We start from the raw sequence: 23,195 nt of genomic DNA, 5'->3' as shown, positions 1-23,195 counted from the left end.
TAATGATCAGAGGGTCACTGAACAGAAAAAAGAAATTATTTTTGGCTATATATATATTTGTCAGTCTTTGCTTAAACTTATTTTTTCTGAATCAAATTCAAAGTTTAAAAGAAGGAGAAATGTGAGATGGGAGAGATGGGAGTCCCCTGGATAATAATTTGGAGTGACCAAAGGTCCAATCAGGAAACTGGTTTAAAATCCTCGATTGTCAGTCAACAATTATGCAGTTAAAAAAGTGATCAGAATATTGAGTCCAAAAAAATAAGAGGGAAAAGAGCAGCAGGAAAAATACTTAGTTCAACCTAGGGATTTTATTAGAAAAGAAGTAGGAGTCAAGGGAAAATTCAGTTCAGGCTTGTGTTATGAAGCTCCCCACCTCTCCCTACTTTCTTCCCTTTGCCTTTCTTTTGTGGATTACTTCCAAGAGCTTTTAAGTTCAGTACTAAATCTTCTTTGATAGTCTTTACTCACTGTAAAAATTTGTAATGTAAAAAAAAAAACAATTTATTCTGAGTGTGGGTTTTGAAAGTCATATTACAAAAAGTTAATTCCAGGTTTTTACATGATGAAATCTGTGAAATGAATATAATGAAATGGCCCCTGCTTTAGCTTTTAGTCTTGGCTCTGTCACAAACTAGAGGTACAGTGATGAACCAATCACTTAAACTTTCTGGGCCTCAATTTTCGCATCTGTAAAATGAGATGTACTATGGAAGTAGACTAAATAGTCAGTGAGGCTCTGTCCATTCATACTAATTCTATTCCCTGGTTTCCTTCTGCCAATGAAGAGGAGAGAAGCATTGACAAAATTCTACAATTGGAGCTGTAAATATATGGTAATGAAGGCAAATTTTCTTTGCAAGAAGCTTCAGTGAGTATCCAACTATAGTTATTACAGAGATCCTATTACTTCCTAAACATCTATTTTTCCTAGAAGACCTCCTGGACAGTGAGTGAGTTTATCATCCACAAAAAAACACAACCTGAAATCTTGCTGGAAAAACCCAGTTTCACTCTAAAGAAATCAATAAAACACAAATCCACCTATCTTCTGGCTTACCACTAACAATACTATAATATGAATCTTAGTAGAATATTAACATAGGATAGGTTTAATTTTACCAAGAAAATTGAGAATGTCCCCCCCAATTCCCTTTTCCTCCAAATTCTATTCTTCAATATCCCTTCAATATTAACCACACTACCTCCCCTACTGAGGCAGCTGGTGGCACAATGGATAGAGCACTCAGCATGGAATCAGGGAAGCCTTAATTCAAATTAGGCCTCATATTTTTACTCTGCATGAGTCACTTAACTTCTATCTACCTCAATTTCCTCCCCTATAAAATGAGGAGAATAATAGCCCTCAGATCTTGGGATTCTTATTAGAATTAGAAATAATATTTATAAAAAACATTTAGTACTTGGTACATTGCAAGTATTTTGTAAATGCTTATTTCCTTCTCATTTCCTTCTTTCTTTTCATTGCAAAGAAAGAGGCAATCCTTCTTTAAAAAAGGCAAACCTTCCAGTATACCAATGATACTATTGCATGTCATATTCTCTGGAGGCTAGCCCCTTCGACTCTTTCATCTAGATTTTTTTTATCTTCAAGTTTTAGGCACTGGTTTCACTCCCATTGACTAAGAACACATCCAGATTCCTACCTATCCCCAAAAAACTTTCATATGATCCTCACATAAATTTAAATGATTGTCACCTTCCTTTATCACTCCTCTTTTGCTGCCAAACTCTTAAGAAAAACTTCTACCCCTAATGCCCCCATTTTCTTACATCCCATCCTCCTTTCTTTTTTTTTTCTTTTAAAACCTTTACCTTCTGTCTTATTATGATAAGTATTGGTTCCAAGGCAAACGAGCAGTAAGGGCTAGAAAATCAGAGTTAAGTGCCTTGACCAGGTCACATAGCTAGGATGCATCTGTAAGGATAATTGTAGCTTCATGACCTAAAATCTAAGTAATTGGTCACCAGGGAAAATTCCCAAATAATAAAATACCCTTCAGCTGGGAATTATGGTGATTTTAATTAATATAAATGAGGGAATTAAGGAAAGGAGAGAGAGAGAGAGAGAGAGAGAGAGAGAGAGAGAGAGAGAGAGAGAGAGAGAGAGAGAGAGAGAGAGAGAGAGAGAGAGAGAGAGAGAGAGAGAGGGAGAATTAATTTAAACTGCTCTGGCTCAGGCTGAGCCAGGCAGTAGTTAAAGGCCTTGGCCAAAGTGGCCTTCCTGAGTCTAAAGGAAAGGGAGTCAGTCTTATCACTCACCATGAGACCATATCCAAGCTGGGTTCCAGTCCTCCACTAAACTCAATTTCCTGAACTGAGTTCAGAATCCTGAACTGACTTTTAGCCTCCTTTTAAAGAGAATTGTCTATTCTGTCACCTTCCCTAATTTTTTACATTTACCAATGACAGTAGAAGCTTTTTCCAGGAACGCCCATTCTTTAGTTCTCACCACTCTTTAGTTCTCACCTTCTCTGGTTAGATTATATCTTTTGAGTATTTCACACTTCTTTGTTAAGCTTGCCTTTTGTGAGTTACTTGACCTTTTCGTGATTAACTTAACCTTTATAGATACTTAACACTCTTTTGTATTAGATCTAAAAATAGACTTAGCTTAAAGTTCTAGTTTCACTATAAGGTATGAGTTAAGTACCTTCATTGTTCAATCAGGAGTTTACAACTTTATCTTCCCCTAAAGTATGTCTAAGTATGGGTGGAGTAATGTGAAGTTCCCAAGACATTCCTGATTCTTGTTAGACCAAGTATCTCCATTGTTACAATAAGGAAATAGCTTTTAACACATCTGAGGTTAGATTTGAAGCTAGGACCTTCCATCTCCAGAACTGGTGCTCTATCTACTGAGCATCCTACCTGCCCATCCCATTCTCTTTCAAGCAACTTTTTGTTTTCTAAACCAACACTCAGAATAAATTATTTCTTTGCATTACAAATGATTGCTTCAATGCGGAATCCAAAGATCTCTTCTCATTCTTCATCGTTCTTGATCTATGTTTGAAAAACCACTCCTTTATATTTATATATAGTCTTTTTCATGGGTTCTCACTATTTACTACACTTTCCTAACAGTGATGCTAACTATGTGTCTGACCAGAGCTTTGTAGTCTCTTGTGCTGGTCGTTATCCATGTCCTAGCTTGTTATAAGGGCTCTATCTCTTCTCTTGCTACATATTCTCTTGATAACTTTATCAATTGCCACAGATTCAAGTATCATATCTATGCAAATGGCTTCCAAAACAATAAGCACTTATTAAGGAACTATTATGTGCCAAGCACTGTAAACAAGTACAAATATGAAATAGGCCACTCTCATAAGGAGCTTGTAATCTAGCCAGAGGAGACATGTACTCATATAGGTGTATATCAAATCAGTATAAAGTGAACACAAGGTAATGGTTGGAAAAGGGAGTAGGAATACCTGAAGCTGAGCATGGCCAGCAATGGTTTCCAGTAGAAGGTGCCATTTGAATTGATCTTTGAAAGAAAGTAAAGGTTCTAATAAGTATCAAAAGGAGGGTGTGAATTCTAAGAATAGAGGACAGTTGATTCCATTGGAGGCATGGAGATAGAAGATGGAGTATCATAGATGAGGAATGGTCAGGTTAGTGAAACCATAGTGTGCATGAGAGTTTAGTGTATAGTAAGCCTGGAAAGGATGGACCACATTGCAACGGGCTTTAAATGAAAAATAATTAGCATTATGATATTCTGAAGAAGAATCCTCTCTATGGAACCCAAATGGGACTTGAAGAATTCAACTGAGAAAGAACTGACTACCACTCAAAGCAGCACATTCCACATAGAGATATCTAATTTTAGGAAAAATTTCCCCTTAAAAACAACTTAAACTTGCCTCTTTTATACTTTCATTTGTTTTATATAATTTAGGTTAATCCTTATTTTAAATGCAGCTTAAATTTTGTCATGTTATATTTATACTAGAAATAAGTAGCCTCAAAAATAAAAATTATACCTATATTTACAAAACAGTTCACAAGCCAAACTACTATTTAATCCTAATTTATTATGTAGGTAATAATAGGCACTACCTTAGACTCAAAGCTAGACATTTCTAAGCTCCAGTACATTATATAAATGATGATTCTAATTTTTAAAATGTATTCATGCATAGGTTTCCTACCAAAAATCCTTTACCAGTCTAATAATTACTTACCTGTTCCATCATCCACATTTTCGACTTCCATCACTTCAGTATTGATTCTGCCACGAAAAAGATAACGGTGACCATCTATAGAAGTCTTGCTATTCTTTAACCGCCTTATAAAAAAAATGAAGCCAATGAAACACCTTATGAATACATTAGTTGTGAAAAATATTGTAAAGTAAAAAACATTGTAAAGAAGGACTACAGATAAGCCAGATTTTTAAAAGTCAGAAGATTTTTAATTTTACAGCTAATACTAGATAGACATTTAACGTCAGTATTTTCATCTATAAAATGAGGATAATAATACATTCACTATGTGTATCCCAAATTCATTGTGAAGAAAATATTTTGCAAAGCCTAAAGTATTATGTAATGCTTGGTTGTTGTTATTATTATTATTGTTACTTAAATTGCCTCATATTTTTATAAAATTTTTAACTAAACATTTTTATTTAGACATAACAAGAAAGACTTCACTAAATTGTTGACGGGGACAAGAAGCTATCCACTCAGTATATTTTTTATATTTTTTGTTGTTATGAGGATATAGTAGGATAATATGTGTAAAAATACTTTCCAAACCCTTTATTACTATTAAAGTGCTAGCTAGGGGGCAGGTGGGTGGCTCAGTGTATTGAGAGTCAGGCCCAGAGATGGGAGGTCCTGAGTTCAAATCTGACCTCAGACACTTCCTAGCTATGTGACCCTGGGCAAGTCACTTAACCCCCATTGACTAGACCTTACCACTCTTCTGCCTTGGAACCAATAAACAGTATTGATTCTAAAATGGAAGGTAAGGGTTTTTAAATAAATGAAATAAAATGCTAGCAAGTATCATCATCATTATTATATAAGCTTTTAGTTATTTTTGTGTAATTCACTGGAAACCAGAACTATTACATGTCATATTTCTTTAATGTTTAATCACTGTTATAAACAATAGGCTATAACTAGAGATACTCCAAAATATTTAGATAGATGCTACATTCACATTAATCACATTTTCTGGAAAACTAATTTCTCCTTTAAAACTATATATATATGCATATGTCTGTGTGTATGTATGTTTTTTCCTGTTTTATATCAAAATAAATTCTGGGAGGGGAAAAACTCTCCATTATCAATGTTTATTTTATAATCAAAAAGACAAAAAGGTCAACAAAAACATCTGATATAATAATGACTATTGGCAATGTATTGAAAATTCTGCCTTGGTAGTCTCCCACCTTTCTGCTTCAAGAAGACATGCTGCATTTATTGTCAAGGGTCTGACTTTTGTTTGGGATATTTTCATTTATTTTGGAATTTACATAGTAATTATTGAGTATTGCAAATTACAGGAAAATCATTGTGTATATCATCCTTTAAGTCTCTGTTTTATTTAACTCTGTATTAGTAATTTCTCTGAATTGTTCATATTTATCATTTAATACAAGTAGTCTTTTATTATATATTTCCTTTTCAACTATTCTCTTATTAATGAGTACTAACTTTGTGTAAAGTTTTTTGCTAACGCACACATACACACACAAACAAAAATGATGCTAAAGTTATTTAGCTCTCTGTCAGACAATTTTCAGGGTTTTTATTTCCTTCAAATATATTCTTAGAAGCAGAATCACTAGGTCAGAGAATATGCACAATTCAATCACTTTTCTTACATATTCCAATTAATATGTGAAATAATTGGACAAATTAAAAGTTCCAGTAATATATTAATGCATCTTTTATTTCCTACCACTTCTCCAAAACTAACCATTTCCATTTTTGTCATCTTTCTAAATTTTTAAGGTATGGATATGGTGAAAACTCACAAATGTTTTATGTTTTATTTGTATTGTTATTGTTTTCTTTCATCTCTTTTATGGATAATAATTCTCCACCTAACCATAATTTTAAAAAGGTATCTCTCTAATTTTTTAAGAAAACATGATATATTCAGATTGTAAATTCGATTTCAGGTCATTGTGATCTATGATGGTATGTAAATACTGGTCTAACATTCTTTTCTTATAAAGTGATTTCCTATTTTCTGACCAGTTGTCAAAAAAGGATTCCTTTATTAATTATTATACTTATGCTTATCAGACACTAAGGTATTATGTTTGATTGTTTTCTATCTTGCTTATATAGACTATTCTACTTAACTAACTTTCTGGTTTATTGCTTTCTCACAAGTATAAAATCATTGTGATGACTATATTATTGTAATATAGTTTTAATTCCAGTAATATATCCTTTCATCATTCATACATTGTTCAAATGACATATATATCCAAATGTTATTTATATATTGTCCAGTTATTTCCCTTGAGAGTATAGTTTTTTTTTTCCCTCAGTATGATTCTTTTGTTGCTTCCCACATCACAAAAGTTCTTGTCCAAGGGACAGACATGTTCATACAAGTTAAGAATATCTTGTTTTCACCTTTCAGTTCACTGACTTGAGGTAGCATTCACAATTTATTCTTCCAGTATAAATTCAGTAGCTGCATATAATATTCTTTTCGTTCTACTCATTCATAGTTCATTGTCCTATGTAGTTCTTTCCAAGTATTTTTTCTAATTAGCCACCTCATCAATTCCTATGGTACAGCAGAATTTCATCACAATAATATACCACAATTTGTTTAGCCATTTTCCAATTAATAGGCATTACCTTGATTTCCAATTCCTTGCCACCACAAACAGAGCTGCCATAAATATTTTGGAGCATATGGGTTCTTTTCCTTTTTTTTTCCTTAATCTCCTTTAGAAACAGATCCAGAAATGATATCCTAGGTCTAAGTGTACATATACAGTTTTATAATTCTCTGGTTGTAATTCCAAATTGTTCTACAAAAGGCTTGGATCAGTTCACAGCTCAACCAACAGTGTATTAGTGTCCCTATTTTTCCACATGCCTTCCACCATTTATCATTTTTGCCTTTTTGTCCTTTTAACTAGTCCAATGTCTATGAGATCATATCTCAGAATTGCTTTGGTTTGCATTTCTCTAATCAGTAGTGATTTAGAACATTTTTTTTTCATTTGCCTAGAGGTGTCTGATTTTTTTCTTCTGAAAATTATCTGTATTTTTTCCCACTTATCAATTCAGGGATTGCTCTTATTCTTATAAATTTGACAAAGTTCTGTATATATGTTTGAAGTATGAAACCTCTATTTAAGAGGCTGTCTATAAATGTTTCTCCAGTGTTCTACTTTCTTTCTAATCTTTCCATTGTTTGGTTTTTTTGTACAAAAACTTTTCAATTTAATGTATTCAGAATTTCATAATGCTCTCAAACTCTTGTTGACTCATAAATTCCTCTCTTATGCTTAAATCTGAATGGTAGTGTGTTCCCTATTCTTTTAATTTGCTTATGAAATATCCTTTTAGGTCTAGATCATGTATCTATTTTGATTCTGTTATAGTGAATGGAGTAAGACAATAGTCTATACCTAGTTTTGACCAAACTATTTCCAATTGTCCCAGCAATTTTTACCAAAAAGTGATCTCATCCCAAAAAACCTGGATCTCTGCTTTTGTCAAAAAGGTTACTATAATATTCTACTGCTGCTGGTTTTATGTTTGTTCTTTTCCACTGGTCTACCTATTTCTTGCCCAGTACCATTACTACTTTATAAGGAAATCTAAAATCTGGTTAATTACTTATAAAATATTCCATAGAACTTACTTGTAAACCCTTCTACCTGTGGTTGATGGTTTTTACCCCAACCTTTAGAAATACAATTAAGATTCCTTGGATTTATTTTTCTGAGATCTTTAAAAAGTTTTTATTCACTTGGGTATTTTTTTTTAATCTACTAACCTTCAAGTTTTGTTTTGGTAGAATATAAATGACTAGAAGTTTCTCATGTTTACTTTTTACTTCCTTTCTGTTGTAAATTCACTTTGTTCATTCTTAAAATGTTGATGCCATTTTCCTCTCTTTATTGATCATGTTGGATAATGGTTTTTCTATTTTGTTATTCACTTCCCGCCAAAAAAAGAGAAAATCTGTTTTTTAATCAGTTATATACTTTTATTGTCTAGTTTACTTCCAATTTACAAGACTTCTTTTTCTATGAAAGCTCTCAGTTTGTTTATTTTCAGTTTATATTCAGTTAACTGAATGTTCAATTGATTTAATCTTTTTTTAAATTTAGTTAATGTCAAGTAAGATTTTTTTTTCAAAGAAAATCAAAACACAAAAAGATTTCCCATACCGTCTTTAATGGCTTGGGGGATAAATATTTTTTCTAGTTTTAACTACTTTTGAAGTGTTTAAATTTCTTTCATCTAGTCATTTTGCAACTTGTATCCCTGATTATCTCTAACTTTTTTCAAACAATAACAAATTCTCCTTTTGTTGAGGATCCACTTGTTTAATTAGATGTTTAGGGTGAGCTTTGAAAGACATATTTTGGCTGTCAAATGATATACTACATTTATTGGGAAATTGTATTTCTACTTTTTACTTAAACATATCATACCCCATACCTTTATTATTCCATTCTTTGTCTTTGAAATATGAAAGCATTTTGTTTCTTTAACTTGCTGCCTGAAGATATTGTTATTTGATGCTATGGTTCTCAAGAGATATTTTTTATAAGATGAAGCCAGGATTTTATTCCATTGCTGACTCAAGGATTAACTTAAAATATACATTGTCATTTATTTATTCAATTTCAAAGAAAATTTCCTAAGTTGTTTCCTAAAATATAGTATTCTAATTTTCCTTTTCATAGTATTTATGGAAAAGATATAATCCTTAGGTTATCTCTTCATATACTTTATTCACATTCAATATTCTTATTTTTTAAATTTTATTTAGTCAATTTAGAATATTATTCCTTGGTTACAAGAATCATTTTTCCCCCTTCCTCCCCTCCCCCCATAAATTCCCATAGCCAATGCACAATTTTAAATGTGTCCTTGATCAGAACCTATTTCCATAGTATTCATGGTTGCACTAGGATGATGACTGAGTCTACATCCTGTAAAAATTGAAATAATATTTCTACCCAGATATATATTTTATAAAGTTTATTAAGAAGGATAGACAATCATTCCTATAAGTAACCTGACCATGTGGCTGTTAGCCTGAGAGTCTCTTCCTCCCTCCCTTCACCTTCCTGCTCTGTTCCTGACTTCTTTCTTCTCTCCCCCGATTCATTAAAAGACATGACTTTTATTGACATACAGTATATAGAGGTACACAAAACTGGTGCAACTATGTTATCTCAGGAAAATTTGATGGGCAGGTGAAGCTATTCAGGAGGGGGAGGAGAGGAACTTCCTTGACACAATCCCCAATCATATCCCCCTCCACCCATGTGATTAAGCAGTTGCTTTTCTTCAGTGTTTCTGCTCCCACAGTTTTTCCTCTGGATGAGGATAGTGTTTTTTCTTGTAGATCCCTCTGAGTTGTTCAGGATCACTGCATTGCCACTAATGGAGAAGTCCACTGCATTCAATGGTACCACAGTGTATCAGTCTCTGTATACAGTGTTCTCCTTGCTCTGCTCCTCTCACTCTGAATCAATTACTGAACATCATTCCAGTTCACATGGAATTCCTCCAGTTTATTATTCCTTTGGGCACAATACTATTTCATCACCAACATATACCACAATTTGTTAAGCCATGCCCCAATTGAAGTGCATCCCCTCAGTTTCCATTTTTTTTTGACACCACAAAGAGCCATCTATGAATATTTTTTAACAGATATTTTACTTTATTATCTCTTCTGGGTGTAAACCCAGTAGTACTATGGCTGGATCAAATGGCAGACAGTCTTTTGTCACCCTTTGGGCATAGTTCCAAATTGCCCTCCAGAATGGTGGATCAATTCACAACTCCACCAGCAATGCATTAATGTCCCAACATTGCCACATCCCCTCCAGCATTAATTTCGTTCCTTTGTTGTCATGCTAGCCAATCTGCTAGATGTGAGGTGATACCTCAGAGTTGTTTTGATTTACATTTCTCTGATAATAAAAGATTTAGAACACTTTTTCATGTGCTTATTAATACTTTTGATTTCTTTATCTGAAAATTGCTAATTCATGTCCCTTGCCCATTTATCAACTGGAGAATGGCTTGATTTTTTTTTGTACAATTAATTTAGTTCTTTATAAATTTGAGTAATTAGATCTTTAATAAAGGTTTTTGTTTTGAAGACTTTCCCCAATTTGTTGCTTCCCTTCTAATTTTGGTTGCATTGTTTTTGTTTCTACAAAACTTTTTTAATTTAATGTAATCAAATTATTTTACATTTTGTGATTTTTTTTCTAACCCTTGTTTGGTCTTAAAAAACTTTCCTTTCCCAAAGATCTGACATGTATACTATTCTGCGTTCACCTAATTTACTTATGGTTTCCTTCTTCATGTTCAAGTCATCCACCCATTCTGTTCATCTTGGTGTAGGGTGTGAGATGTTGATCCAAACCTAATCTCTCCCATACTGTTTTTTTATAATTTTCCCAGCAGTTTATGTCAAATAGTGGAATTCGGTCACAAAGCTAGAATCTTTGGTCTTATCATAGAAGACTGTCTTGCTGAGGTCCAATACCAAATTGTTCTGATGACCACTGCTTTATAGTATAGGTTAAGATCTGGTATTGAAGGGCCTCCTTCCTTCACAGTTTTTTTCATGATTTCCCTGGATATCCTTGATCTTTTCTTCTTCCAAATGAACTTTGTCATGGTTTTTCTAATTCAGTAAAAAAGTTTTTTGGTAGTTCGATATTTGTGGCATTAAATAAGTAAATAAGTTTTGCTAGGATGGTCATTTTTATTATGTTAGCTTGTCCCACTCATGAGCAATCAATGTTTTTCCAATTGTTTAAATCTAGTTTTAATTGTGTGGAAAGTGTTTTGTAGTTGTGTTCATATAGTTCCTATGTTTGTCTCGGCAGATAGATGCCCAAGTATTTTATATTTTCTATAGTGATTTTAAATGGAATTTCTCTTTCTACTTCTTGCTGGTGAGATGTGTTGGAAATATAGAAATACTGATGACCTGTGTGGATTGATTTTGTATCCTGCAATTTTGCTAAAGTGGTTGATTATTTTGATTAGCTTTTTAGTTGATTCTCTAGGATTCTTTATATATACCATCATATCATTGGAATGATATGATAGACCAAGAATGATAGCTTGGTCTCCTCATTACCTATTTTAATCCCTTTAATTTCTTTTTCTTCTCTAATTGTGACTGCTAGTGTTTCTAGTATAATGTTAAATAACAGAGGTGATAATGGGCATCCTTGTTTCACTCCTGATCTGATTGGGAAGGCTTCTAGTTTATCCCCATTACAGATGATATTTGCTGGTTATAGATATATACTGTTTATTAGTTTTAGGAAAGGCCATTCTATTCCTATGCTTTCTAGTGTTTACACTAGGAATGAGTGTTATATTTTGTCAAAGGTTTTTTCTGCATCTTTTGAATAATAATGGGATTTTTGTCAGTTTGGTTGTTAATACGGTCAATTATGTGGATGGTTTTCCTAATATTGAACCATCCTTGCATTCCTGGTATAAATCCAACCTGGTCATAATGAATGACCTTCGTGATCACTGCTGGAGTCTTTTAACTAGTATGATATTTAAGATGTTTGCATCTATTTTCATTAGGGAGATTGTTCTGTAATTTTCTTTCTCTGTTTTTGAACTGCCTGGCTTTGGAATCAGAACCATATTTGTGTCATAAAAGTAATTTGGTAGAACTCTTTCTTTCTTTATTCTGTAAAAGAGTTTGTATAATATTGGGATTAGTTGTTCTTTGAATGTTTGATAGAATTCATTTGTGAATCCATCTGGTCCCAGGGATTTTTTCTTAGGGAGTTCTTTGATGGCTTCTTCAATTTCTTTTTCTGAAATGAGGTTGTTTAGGTATTCTATTTCTTCCTCTATTAATCTAAGCAATTTATATTTTTGTAAATATTCATCCATATCACCTAGATTGACATATTTATTGCCATATAATAGGATATAATAGTTTTTAATGATTGCATTAATTTCCTCTTCATTAGAGGTGAGGTCTACCTTTTCATTGTGGATACTGTTAATTTGGTTTTCTTCTTTCCTTTTTTTAATTAGATGGACCAGTACTTTGTCTATTTTGTTTGTTTTTTAAAAGTGCCAGCATCTAGTCTTATTTATTAAATCAATAGTTCTTTGATTTTCAATTTTATTAATTTCTCCTTTGATTTTTAAGATCTCTAATTTAGTCTTCATTTGAGGATTTTTAATTTGTTCATGATTGAGATTTTTAATTTGCAAGCCCAATTCATTAACCTCTGCCCCCCCCCAATTTGTTAATATATTAATTCAAGGATATAAATTTTCCTCTGAGTATTGCTTTGGCTGCATCCCATAGATTTTGAAAGGATGTCTCATTATTGTCATTTTCTTCAATGATATTATTAATTGTTTCTATGATTTGTTCTTTAATCAATTTTGGATAATTGTATTGTTTAATTTCCAATTAATTTTTGATTTGCCTCTCCATGTACCCTTACTACTTATTATTTTCATTGCATTGTAATCTGAGGACGTTGCATTTATTATTTCTGCTCTTTTGCACTTGGTTTGAAATGTTTTTATACCCTAGTACATAGTCAATCTTTGTGAATGAACCATATGCTACTGAAAAGAAGGTGTATTCCTTTCTATCCCTATTTGGTTTTCTCCACATTTCTACTAACGCTAATTTTTCTAAGATTTCATTCACTTCTCTTACATCTTTCTTACTCATTTTTTGATTTGATTTATTTACTTCTAATAGAGGAAGGTTCATGTCTCCCACTAATATAGTTTTTCTATATATTTCATCCTTGAGCTCCACTAGCTATTCCTTTAGAAATTTGGATGCTATGCCATTTGGAGCATACATTTGAGTACAGATATTTCCTCATTATCTATATTGCCTTTTATCAGGATGTAATTGCCTCCCCTATTTCTTTTGACTAGATCTATTTTTACTTTGGCTTTGTCAGATATCATGATTGTGACTCATGCCTTCTTTTTATCCATTGATTCCCAATATATTTGGCTCCACCCTCTTACTTTTACCCTATGTGTGCCTACCTTCCTCATGTGTGTTTCTTACAGACAGCATATGGTAGGGTTTTGGTTTCTAATCCACTCTACTATTCCCTTGTTTTTTATGGGTGAGTTCATTCTATTCACATTCAGTTATGATTACCAGCTGTGTATTTCCCAGCATTTTTATTTCCACTCCTACTCCTGCCCTTTCTTCTTTCATTAATTCATTCAATACCAGTATTTTGTTTTTAATCAGTCCCCTTAATTCCCATCCTTATAATAATTGCCTTTCTACCCCCCCCTTCTTATTGTCCTCTCATTTTCTTTACAGTCTTTTTAAACTACCCCCACCCTCTCCCTCCCTTTTATTGCTTCCCTCCCCACCAGTCCATTTGTTACCCTTCTACTTCCCTATAGGGCACAAATCAATTCTCTGCTCTAATAGATTGGATTGTTCTTCCCCCTTTAAGTTAATTTCAATGCACATAAGAATAGAGAATTTCCTATCTCCAATGAATTTACCCTTCCAGTGTATAGATGTTCTCTACTCCTCCCACCAATCACTTCTTTGTTACATATAAATTTATCCCATTTTGTTTCTTTTCCCATTTCTCTTGGTATTAACCTCTTTTTTAACTCTAGTTCTCTCTCTCTTTCTCTCTCTCCATATATATATATACATATATATATATATGTATGTATGTATGTATGTATGTATGTATGTATGTATGTATTGAGTTTGTCACTATTCCCTCTAAGTATAATTCTTCTAGCTACCCAGGTGATAATAAAAATTTTTAAGAGTTACCAATATCCTCTTTTCTTGTAGGGATATATATCATTTTAATTTTATTGGGTCCTTTGAGAAAAGTTTGTTTTTTGTTTTCTTTTGTTTTTGTTTTTTCCCCCTTTCTAAATTACCTTTTGAATATTCTCTTTAGTTTTGTGTTTGAGCATTAAATTTTCTGTTCAGATCTGGTCTTTTCTTTACAAATTCTTGGAATTCTTCTATTTTATTAAATGGTCACACTTTCTCCTGTAAGAATATAGTCAGTTTTGCTGGGTAATTGATTCTTTGTTGTATACCTAGTTCCCTTTCTTTCCAGAATATCATATTCCATATCATTCGGTCCTTCAGTGTAGATGCAGTCAGATCCTGTGTTATTATAACTGTAGTACCATGGTATCTGAATGACTTCTTTTAGAAGCTTGTAACATTTTTTCCTTGGTCTGGTAGTTGTTGAATTTGGTTATAACATTCCTGGGTATTGTCAGTTGAAGATTGAAGATTAAGATTAAAGTGATCTGTGGATTTTTTCAATCTCCACTTTTCCCTCTTGTTCAGGAATGTTGGGGGGAGGGGGGTTTCTTGGATAATTTCCTATAGGATGATGACCAGGCTTTTTATTTTGTCATGGTCTTTTGGTAGACCAATGATTCTTAAGTTGTCTTTCCTGGAAAGATTTTCTAAATTTTCCATTTTGTGAATAAGATGTTTCATATTTTCCTCAATTTTTTTCATTCTTTTGATTTTGTTTTATAGTTTCCTGCTGCCTTTTGAAGTCGCTTGCTTCTAAGATTTTTGTTGTATTCTGGTTTTTAAAGACTGAATTTCATCCCTGGATTTTTGATCTTCCTTCTCCTTCTGGTCTGATTTTCTTTGGAGATCATCTTTCATCTTCTTTGCCTCATCTTTCATTTTCTTTGCCTCATCTTTCATATCCTTTGTCTCATTATGAAGCTGGTTAATTTTGGATTTGATGACACAATTTTCACATTTTAGTTCAAGTGCCACTGTTTCCAGATGACTTATCTTGCTTTTTAAGTTCTTTTCCCAGTTGCCTTCATCCTCTCTTAATTGTATTTTGAGTTCTTCCAAAGCCTGTGTCCAATGTGCTGGAGTTTGTGTTTTTACATGACATTCTTTGATCCTCTTCTGTTACATTTGCTCTTTGTTCATTGCCTGAATAGAAGCTGTCAATTGTAATTTCGTTTCTCTTTTTCTGTTGTTTGCTCATATTTGCCCCTTCTTTTCCCCCATAGTTGTCTGTAGTCTTATTCTTCTCATTATGTGCTGGATCTGTGGGTTTCGGATTTTCTGTCAACCTTCACCCTTGGAGCTTAACAAGGCTCTCAGAACCGTCTGTGGGGAAAGGGTGTTAGAGCTTGAGCTTCCCTGCCCTCTGAAGACTTGATGAGATTAAGCCCAGTGGAGTTGAACTTGCAGAGCTTGATTTCCCTGAGGCCAAAACCTGGGAAAGGAGGAGGGCAGCAATATAGAGTGTCTCAGCTGCTATTGGGCTGTCTTCCTTGAGGTTCTCCTCCAGCTGCCTCCCCACCACCTGTATTCAAAGCCCTGAGCCTGGCACAGCTTTGCCTACAAGGTGCTCCCTCTAGACTAATGTCCTTGCCTGCCCAGAGTTTCCAGCCACTGCTGGAGGCTCAGCACTGTAGGTGGGCGAGGACTCCTGAAACTTTCCTCCTTCTTTCCCCTTAAACCTGAACGTTCTTGAATTTAGGTTTTTTGGAGGCATACCCTTTAAGTTGAGTGCAGCAGGAGGATTTCATAGCTCTGTCCTGTTGTTAGATTTGGTTTTCAGTCCCCTAGGAGCATTTTATTTTTAATTGGTAAAGAAGGTTCTCAGAGGTCTGAAATTTCACTGACTCTACACTGCCATCTTGACTCTGCCTCCTCAATATTCTTATTTTGCAGAGAAACATGTTCTTTTGTTCTCATTTTTTTAGGTTTTGTTCAATTAATTTTTGTTATAATTTTGCATTGTTATAATTATGTCATTCTATTTTCCCAGAGTATCTACTTCATTAGCAAATATCTCTGTCTTTTGTTAAAAATTCTCTAATCTTACATTTCTTTCTTGATTTCTTGATACCAATCCAGTAAAGTTCCATGGTTACTTCATGGAATCTTACAAAATTAATTCTAATATTTTTGTATTCCACAGGGGATGCAAAGTCTGTTTACTTTGTTACAAAGGGCTTGTTCATTGAGATGGCTCTTTTCATTGATTATGAATACATTTTTCTTCCTTAAAAACATTTTATCTGTCTTTATCAGTCACTCTGTTGATTTGTTGAAGGTGTCCTTACAACAAGCTTTCTTCAAACTCCTATCCTTTTCTTTCTTTAGACCTAGTATTTTTTCCCTACCTGTTCCTAGTCTGTAGCTGCCTGTTTACTACTCATTTTCACAACCAATGCTGCAGAAGTAGATAGTTCTCAAGGGGTATTGAACTATTTGAACTGCTGGACACAAAGAAAATAACTTAGATCATTTAAGTTAGAGTCCCCAAATTATACAGGAACACTCTTCTAGACTTGACCCTCTTATGATCAGCCTTTAAAAATCTCTACCTTAATCTTAGGGAGTTGGGTCTTGATGGATATCTTAGAAGGTTTCCTTAGATACCTTCTATGTTTCCAGAATACTGCTGAAAAAAAATTCAAAGCCAAAAAGAATTTTCAACCAGGTTTCTACCCTTTTGTGCTACCTAGTCCACAATCTTCCTTTTATTTTTCCAGGTACCAATTTCAATAAAGAAAATATAATTTTGTGAATCTTCCCAAAAAAGGCATGTCCTTTGGCTGTTTTATTTTAATTACTATATAAATATTTCTACATATATGTAGCAGAATATACATATATGTTTATATGTATGTGATAAGCACATATATAAGAATATCTACATTTATAGGAACAATAGAGAAAACTTCATTTAATTAGTGTCATTATAAAGAATATAATTGAATTCTCTAAATTTTCCAAAACATCCCCTGGAAATATTGACCACAGTGTGATGGTAATTAATTACAAGTAGCTCTCAAAAATATACACATAAAATATTTTATAAATTTAATTTAAATTATTAATATTTTCTCCTTCACTATCTTAAGTCTAGATAATGCACAACAAAAACAAAATAGATTGAGCCCCTGATCTCTAGTATTGCCAATTTCCAAGAAGTCCTGGGCCTGGCACTCAGGTGTTTGACCTAATCTTCTCAATGTTTACCCTATCTCTTAAATATATGCTATATCATCAAATTTCTAAGCACAAAGTATTATAATCATTTAAATATTCCATGAAGCTGAAACTTTATAAGAAAAATCTGTGTAACAATACCTTCTAAAGACTCTTAATATTTTAAGTTATGAAGTATTGGAAAGTTGTTGATCTTGTTAACTTCCAAAAGAAGATTAAGTGTTTTAACAAGGGAGCAGATGGTGTCATTTAAACAGCTCCCTTTCTCCTGGCAGGGAATGGACACAATGATCTATTTGGCTATTTCCATTTATAATAGCTATGAATTTGTTCTTTATGTCACATGTTCTTACTAATGTTTCATTACTTAAGAACATTTTCAAAACAGCAGGATTTTAATTTCTTAAGCCTTTTACTGATCCTGTTAGTTATTCAACAATTAAAGCCATAAGGCTGTGAATGATCCCTGCATTTAAATAACTATCTTTACTGTCACAGAAGGTTTAATCTTTAGGAGGGAAATAAATAACAGGAGGAGATCCACACTCAAGAAGGAAGGCCTTCTTTTCAAATTAATGTCCCAAAGGAAAGCAAAGATTTTGGAAAGAATCATATTAAACTTTTAAAAATAAAATACACAGGGGGTAGTAACAGCTGTTTCTATACTCTCTTTCTATACTGATGATGCTTATCAAATCATTAATTATCATTAAAATAATATGGAAATTCACATTTAGAAATTATAATTCTGTTCATTTATTCCTGAGTGACACAAATGTAACAAAACTAATAAAGTTAATAAGCTAGATCCTCCCTATAATTTATTTATTCTCATATTTTAATGTAGGTTCCTTTGGAAGCTTCATTAACTCTTCCAGACTCCTGGCCTACTAATCACTAAATTACTGATTTATTATCAGAAGGGGAATTTAAATTATTTAAAAGAGTTAACAATTGTGAAAAGAGCCTAACCTACCCAAGAAGGCATTTTGAGAATTGGTTTCTTGGACCTTAAGCAAGAAAAGTAGTAATGCCCTATCTCTGGTCCCAAAGAAAGAGAAGCATTCCAGATAAATGCCAGATCATCACAGCTTCTAACAAAGAAATATCACTTATTCATTTCCATAATCAAATCCAGATACAATTCTTATGTGTAAGGAAACATTACTGTCATATTCCATGTTTCTTTCCTCTCCAGGTCATCTTTATAGGATCAGAGCTAGGAATTTTCTCTGCTATACCTTTTCAGTTCCTTTTTTCATAGTATCTTCCCTGATTAGAATGTCATTCTTTTAAGGGCTGGGACCCTTTCTTACTTATTTTACTTGTATTCCAAATGCTTAGCACAGTGTGACACAGAGCAAGAGTTTCTAAATTTTCTTTCCTTGGTGTTAAGCTTCAAGCCAGATTTAATATGCTCCTCTTTCACTCTCATCAAGAAATTTCTTTAATTCTCTTTCACTTTCTGTCATAAAAATGGTATCATCTGCATATTAGAGATTGTTGATATTTCCACAAGCAAACATAATTCTGACTTTTGATTCATCCAGACTAGCATTTTACATCATGGACTTTGCATATAAGTAAAATAAATTAGGTGACAATATACAGCCATCAAACTCTTCTTCCAATCCTCAACTAATCAGTTATTCCAGTTTGGTTCTAACTGTTGCTTCTTGACCTGCATATAGGTTCCTCAGAACACAGAAAAGATGACCTAGTACTCCCATCTCTTTGAGGATTTGCCACATTTTTTATAATCCACACAAAAGACATCATATTACTACACTAAAACAAAAGTAGACTTTTCTGGAACTCCTTTGCCTTCTCCATGATGCAGTGAATGATAACAATTTATTTCTATAGTCCCTCTGTCTTTTTGAAAACCAGCCTGCTTTTCTTTTTCACATATTGCTGAAGCCTAGCTTGCAGAATCTTAAGCATAAAGTGGCTAATGTGTGAAATGAGTGCAATTGTTCAAAGAACTGATTAACTGTAGCCTCTTCAGTATCAGTGGTCAGAGCACAGACTTGGATTGCTATGATGCTGAATGGTTTGCCTTGGATTTGAGCAAATATAATTCTGTAATTTTTGAGAGTATACCCCGATACTACTTTTATCACACTTTTATTGACTATAAGGGCTACTGTGTTTCTCCTAAGGGATTCTTGCCCTCTGTAGTATATATGGTGATCACCCAAATTAAATTAGTCCATTTCCATATATTTAAGTCCAGTGTCACCCGTGATGTCAATGTTTAATATTTTTGTTTGACCACTATGACAGAAGCTGGCACTTAAGAAAAAGTGCGAGGCTAAAGAGTGTGTGAAACTGATCACCTCGATGGGGAGGGACCCTAGGAGATTGGAATCTTGAGGAGGAGAAAACTCTGACTGGTAGAGGAGTTGCTCTCTCTGTCTTGAGAAGCTGAAAGCAGAAGGTGAGAAAAGACTTTTTCCTGAGGGTTACCCACTTTTCCTATTGGTAACTGGAAATCTTTCCCCCCAACACTTCCCAATTGAAGGGACTTTCTGAAGAGAAACCTGAGCAAACTTTACCTCAGCTCCTGTTGCCCTGAGTCCAAACTGTGGCCAAGGGGCCTAACCCAGGGTGAGTCAACCTGACTTTCTCTCAGGGGCTCAGGCTGCCAAAACCTGAGTTCTCCCAAATTCAAGGAGGGAGGAAAAGGGTTTAGATAGAGACAGGGACCCCTTTTTCCCACTATCCTTTCTCATTCTTCCCTTCCCATTATTCCTTTTGTATTACCTGATTGAGTTGACATTAAAAGTTATCAGTTCCCCAAGTAGAGTGTGAGTGAACAGATCAAGGGGAGACCCTTTGGTCTTGAGTAGTGAAAGGGGGACAAGAGGGACAAGAGTGAATTGGAGAGAGCAACTTTAGCTAAGGAAGGAAGACAGAAGGGGGAAAATCTTCAAACCTCCTCTCCTCTCTCTGAGCCAACCCTAAACATTAGCTGTCTCCCCTGTATCGTACTTTGTGAAGGGAGGTTCTCCTCTCTTTCCCCCTCTCAATACTGAAAGTCTTAACCCCTCTGTTACAAATTAACCTCCTCCTTATCATACACCACACCCAGCTTACATTCCAAGTTCCTATGCAATATTGAGCTTTACAACATCAAACTTTCTTCACCAGATACATCCACAACTGATCTCCCTTTGACTTTTGTCCAACTGTTTTTTAGTATTGGAGCTACTTGTAGGTGTCTTCCACTCTTCCCTAGAAGTATGACGGATACCTTCTGACCTGAGAAGATTGTTGGCTTTTTACCATTTCAATTCTGTCCATTGGGGTTTTCTTAGCAAAGATAATGAAGTGATTTGACATTTCCTTCTCCAATGGATCACCTTTTGTCAGAACTCCCTACTATGACTTGTCTATCTTGAGTAATCCTGCATGGCAAAGTTCATAACTTCATGGAGCTGTGCATGTCCTTCCATCATTAAAAGGCAGTGATCCAGAAAATGAATTTGAGTCTAGTACTTTACATTTATCTCTTTTTTTTTACTCATATTTCTAGTCAATTGAAACTTTTAAAAAATTCTGACTCTGTATTAGCTATCTCTTTTCCATTCGCACCATCTACAAATTCAACAAGTGTATCATCTAAGCTTTCATATAGACCACTGTTAAAAATGCTGACCAAAATAAGACCAAATAGAGCAGCTTTGAAAGCTACAGATCTTATTACATGCTTTAAAAGAAAAACAATAAGTAGATAACAGAGACCTGTAGTTTCAATACTCTTCCCTGTTTCTTTTATTTTTTGGTTGTTGTACATTTTACTATGCATAAATAAGGGCCCAATCTTTTTGGTATCTGTCAAGTTCAGAATAATACTAAGTATTTATCAAAATGATGACCAAGACAGAACCATGATCAGATCTCTGGTCACATACTAGAAATGTCCTTGAATGATTCACATCAATCAATAATTATGCAATAGCTCTAGAAATTTGCCAATTTTAAATCCATCTAGCTAGAAGATGCATTGAGCTCATATACCCCTGTACCTTGTCTATAAGGACAGCTTGAGAATTTCTATAGCATATTTTGTGCCAATTTAAGTGTAATATCTTTAACACATTTTCTGATTTACTAGTCTAATCACTTTGTCAAAGAAAGAAATTATGTTAATATGACATAACCTGTTTTTGAATTTTGTTGGTTCTTTGAGAACAATGCTTTGCTTTCTACATGTTGACACACCTCTCCTTTAATAGTCAAGGTTAGTAGCTTAAAGTTTGAAGCTCTTCTTTAAAAACCTCTTATTTAAAAACAACAATAATCAGGGCAGCACTTGTCCTCCAATCCTGTGGCACCTCTCCTTTCCTATGTTTTTTTTTTAATAATCACTGTGTAACAATCATATCTGCCAGATTTTATGTATCCTAGCATGTAGTTTTTTGAGATTTAATGGCCTAAAATAATTAAGGTAGGTAGAAGTCTGTCTATTCACCTATCTAGGGTTTTTATTCCCTAATAACAAATTCTCATCTATCCTTCCCATCCAAAGGACTTTGAGTTTGAACAAGACAACAATGAATTGAATAGTTTAGCAATGTCATCATTATCTGTTATTATTACCCCAACCAATCTTCAGTTCCATTATATTCTTTATTTTCTAAGTGTAATGGGTATCATTAACTCATCAAGTGAGAAGTATTAAAAATAATTACTAGCTGCCCACCTTCTTTGGCAATGTCATAACTAATAATAATAATAATAATCTTTATATGCTTAGGTCTTTAAATAATCAACATTCAAACAGATTTGTGATCTCATCAATTTGGTCATTTCCTTCAACAGTACAGACAAAATCCATCAATGCCTACTTAACCTGTGGAACTGGTATATATGTTTTCCCATAAGATTGCAACAGAACTCAATATTCTGAAGATCCTCCTTTTTTTCTGCTGACTTCATAAAGAAAGTTGAGGTCAAATACTTGCCATTAATTAACTATGTCATATGATTATTCCATCTTTTATTCTGACCAAAAATCTTCCTTATAACATCTTTTACTACTATTCTTCAAAGTTCTTTGTGGTTAAGTAAAAATAAGTCAAATCTTTACAATAATTTAATTACTCTGATTGTTATATAGATCTCTGTGAAAGACTTTCTAGACTCCTAAGCTGTTAAGCATTAAATTATTATTTTGTTGCACTAAGGGGAATCTTACTCATTTTAAATAATTAGTAGTTTTGAAAAATACCTACTATACCAATGAAGAATCTACATGTTCCAGCATGTGTTCCAATTATATCCAAAATATGCATCTCCAGTTCTCCTTATATGATATTTTGTTTTACTTCTTTGGTAAGAGCTGCCATTAAAAGCTGGTAAAAACTTAGTATTAAAAAGATGGACTTTTGCTTTTTTAGGGAGATTGAAATCAATAAGGACACTTTAAAATTTCCTGAAAGAACTCATTGCTCATCTGTACTCTCCATCCTAGATGTACGTACTGATGAAGGTCCATTAAAATGTATGTTTATATCTGGACAAAAAAACATTCTTAATCCACTTGTCTTTCCTGTATAGATATAAAGGAAAAATTCCTTAGAGTGACTTCAGATCCCTTTCCAGAGATGCTATTGTAGTCTTGGGCTTGATGTAACCAACATAAGGTGATCTGCAAACAAAAGGATCTAGAGGACTTTTATTTTCTATAAGGAATTCCTTCTTCAGTATGGGCTCAGTGATGAAACGTTGCCATCATAGTGACAAGCAACTTTAATAAGTATACCTTTCCATGCTTTATGCTTTAATTAATGTTTATAACTAGTTACTAAGCATGGTTTTTTCCTGTTGTTGCTTAATGGAATCTTGAATGATTTTATTATAAGGATAAAAGACACCTTATTAGAAAATACTTCTTAACCTGATATTTTTACTGTACCAAATCAAATTCAAATGTCTTTTCATAT

At 33.6% G+C, this 23,195-nt stretch overlaps 1 protein-coding gene across 1 annotated transcript in view; it reads right to left on the bottom strand.

Annotated features, from left to right (window-relative positions):
* Positions 1-23,195, bottom strand: part of PREX2 (phosphatidylinositol-3,4,5-trisphosphate dependent Rac exchange factor 2) — a 421,865-nt gene that overhangs the window by 241,113 nt on the left and 157,557 nt on the right. The window contains exon 8 of the mRNA XM_007487009.3: positions 4,215-4,318. Within this exon, the coding sequence (XP_007487071.1) occupies positions 4,215-4,318 (104 nt within the window). The remainder of the gene's footprint in view (positions 1-4,214; positions 4,319-23,195) is intronic.

This window comes from Monodelphis domestica, chromosome 3 (genome assembly GCF_027887165.1).
Source record: "Monodelphis domestica isolate mMonDom1 chromosome 3, mMonDom1.pri, whole genome shotgun sequence".
Taxonomy (NCBI): Eukaryota; Metazoa; Chordata; class Mammalia; order Didelphimorphia; family Didelphidae; genus Monodelphis; species Monodelphis domestica.
Note: the sequence above shows the minus strand (reverse complement) of the source record. Positions and strands in the feature narration are given on the sequence as shown.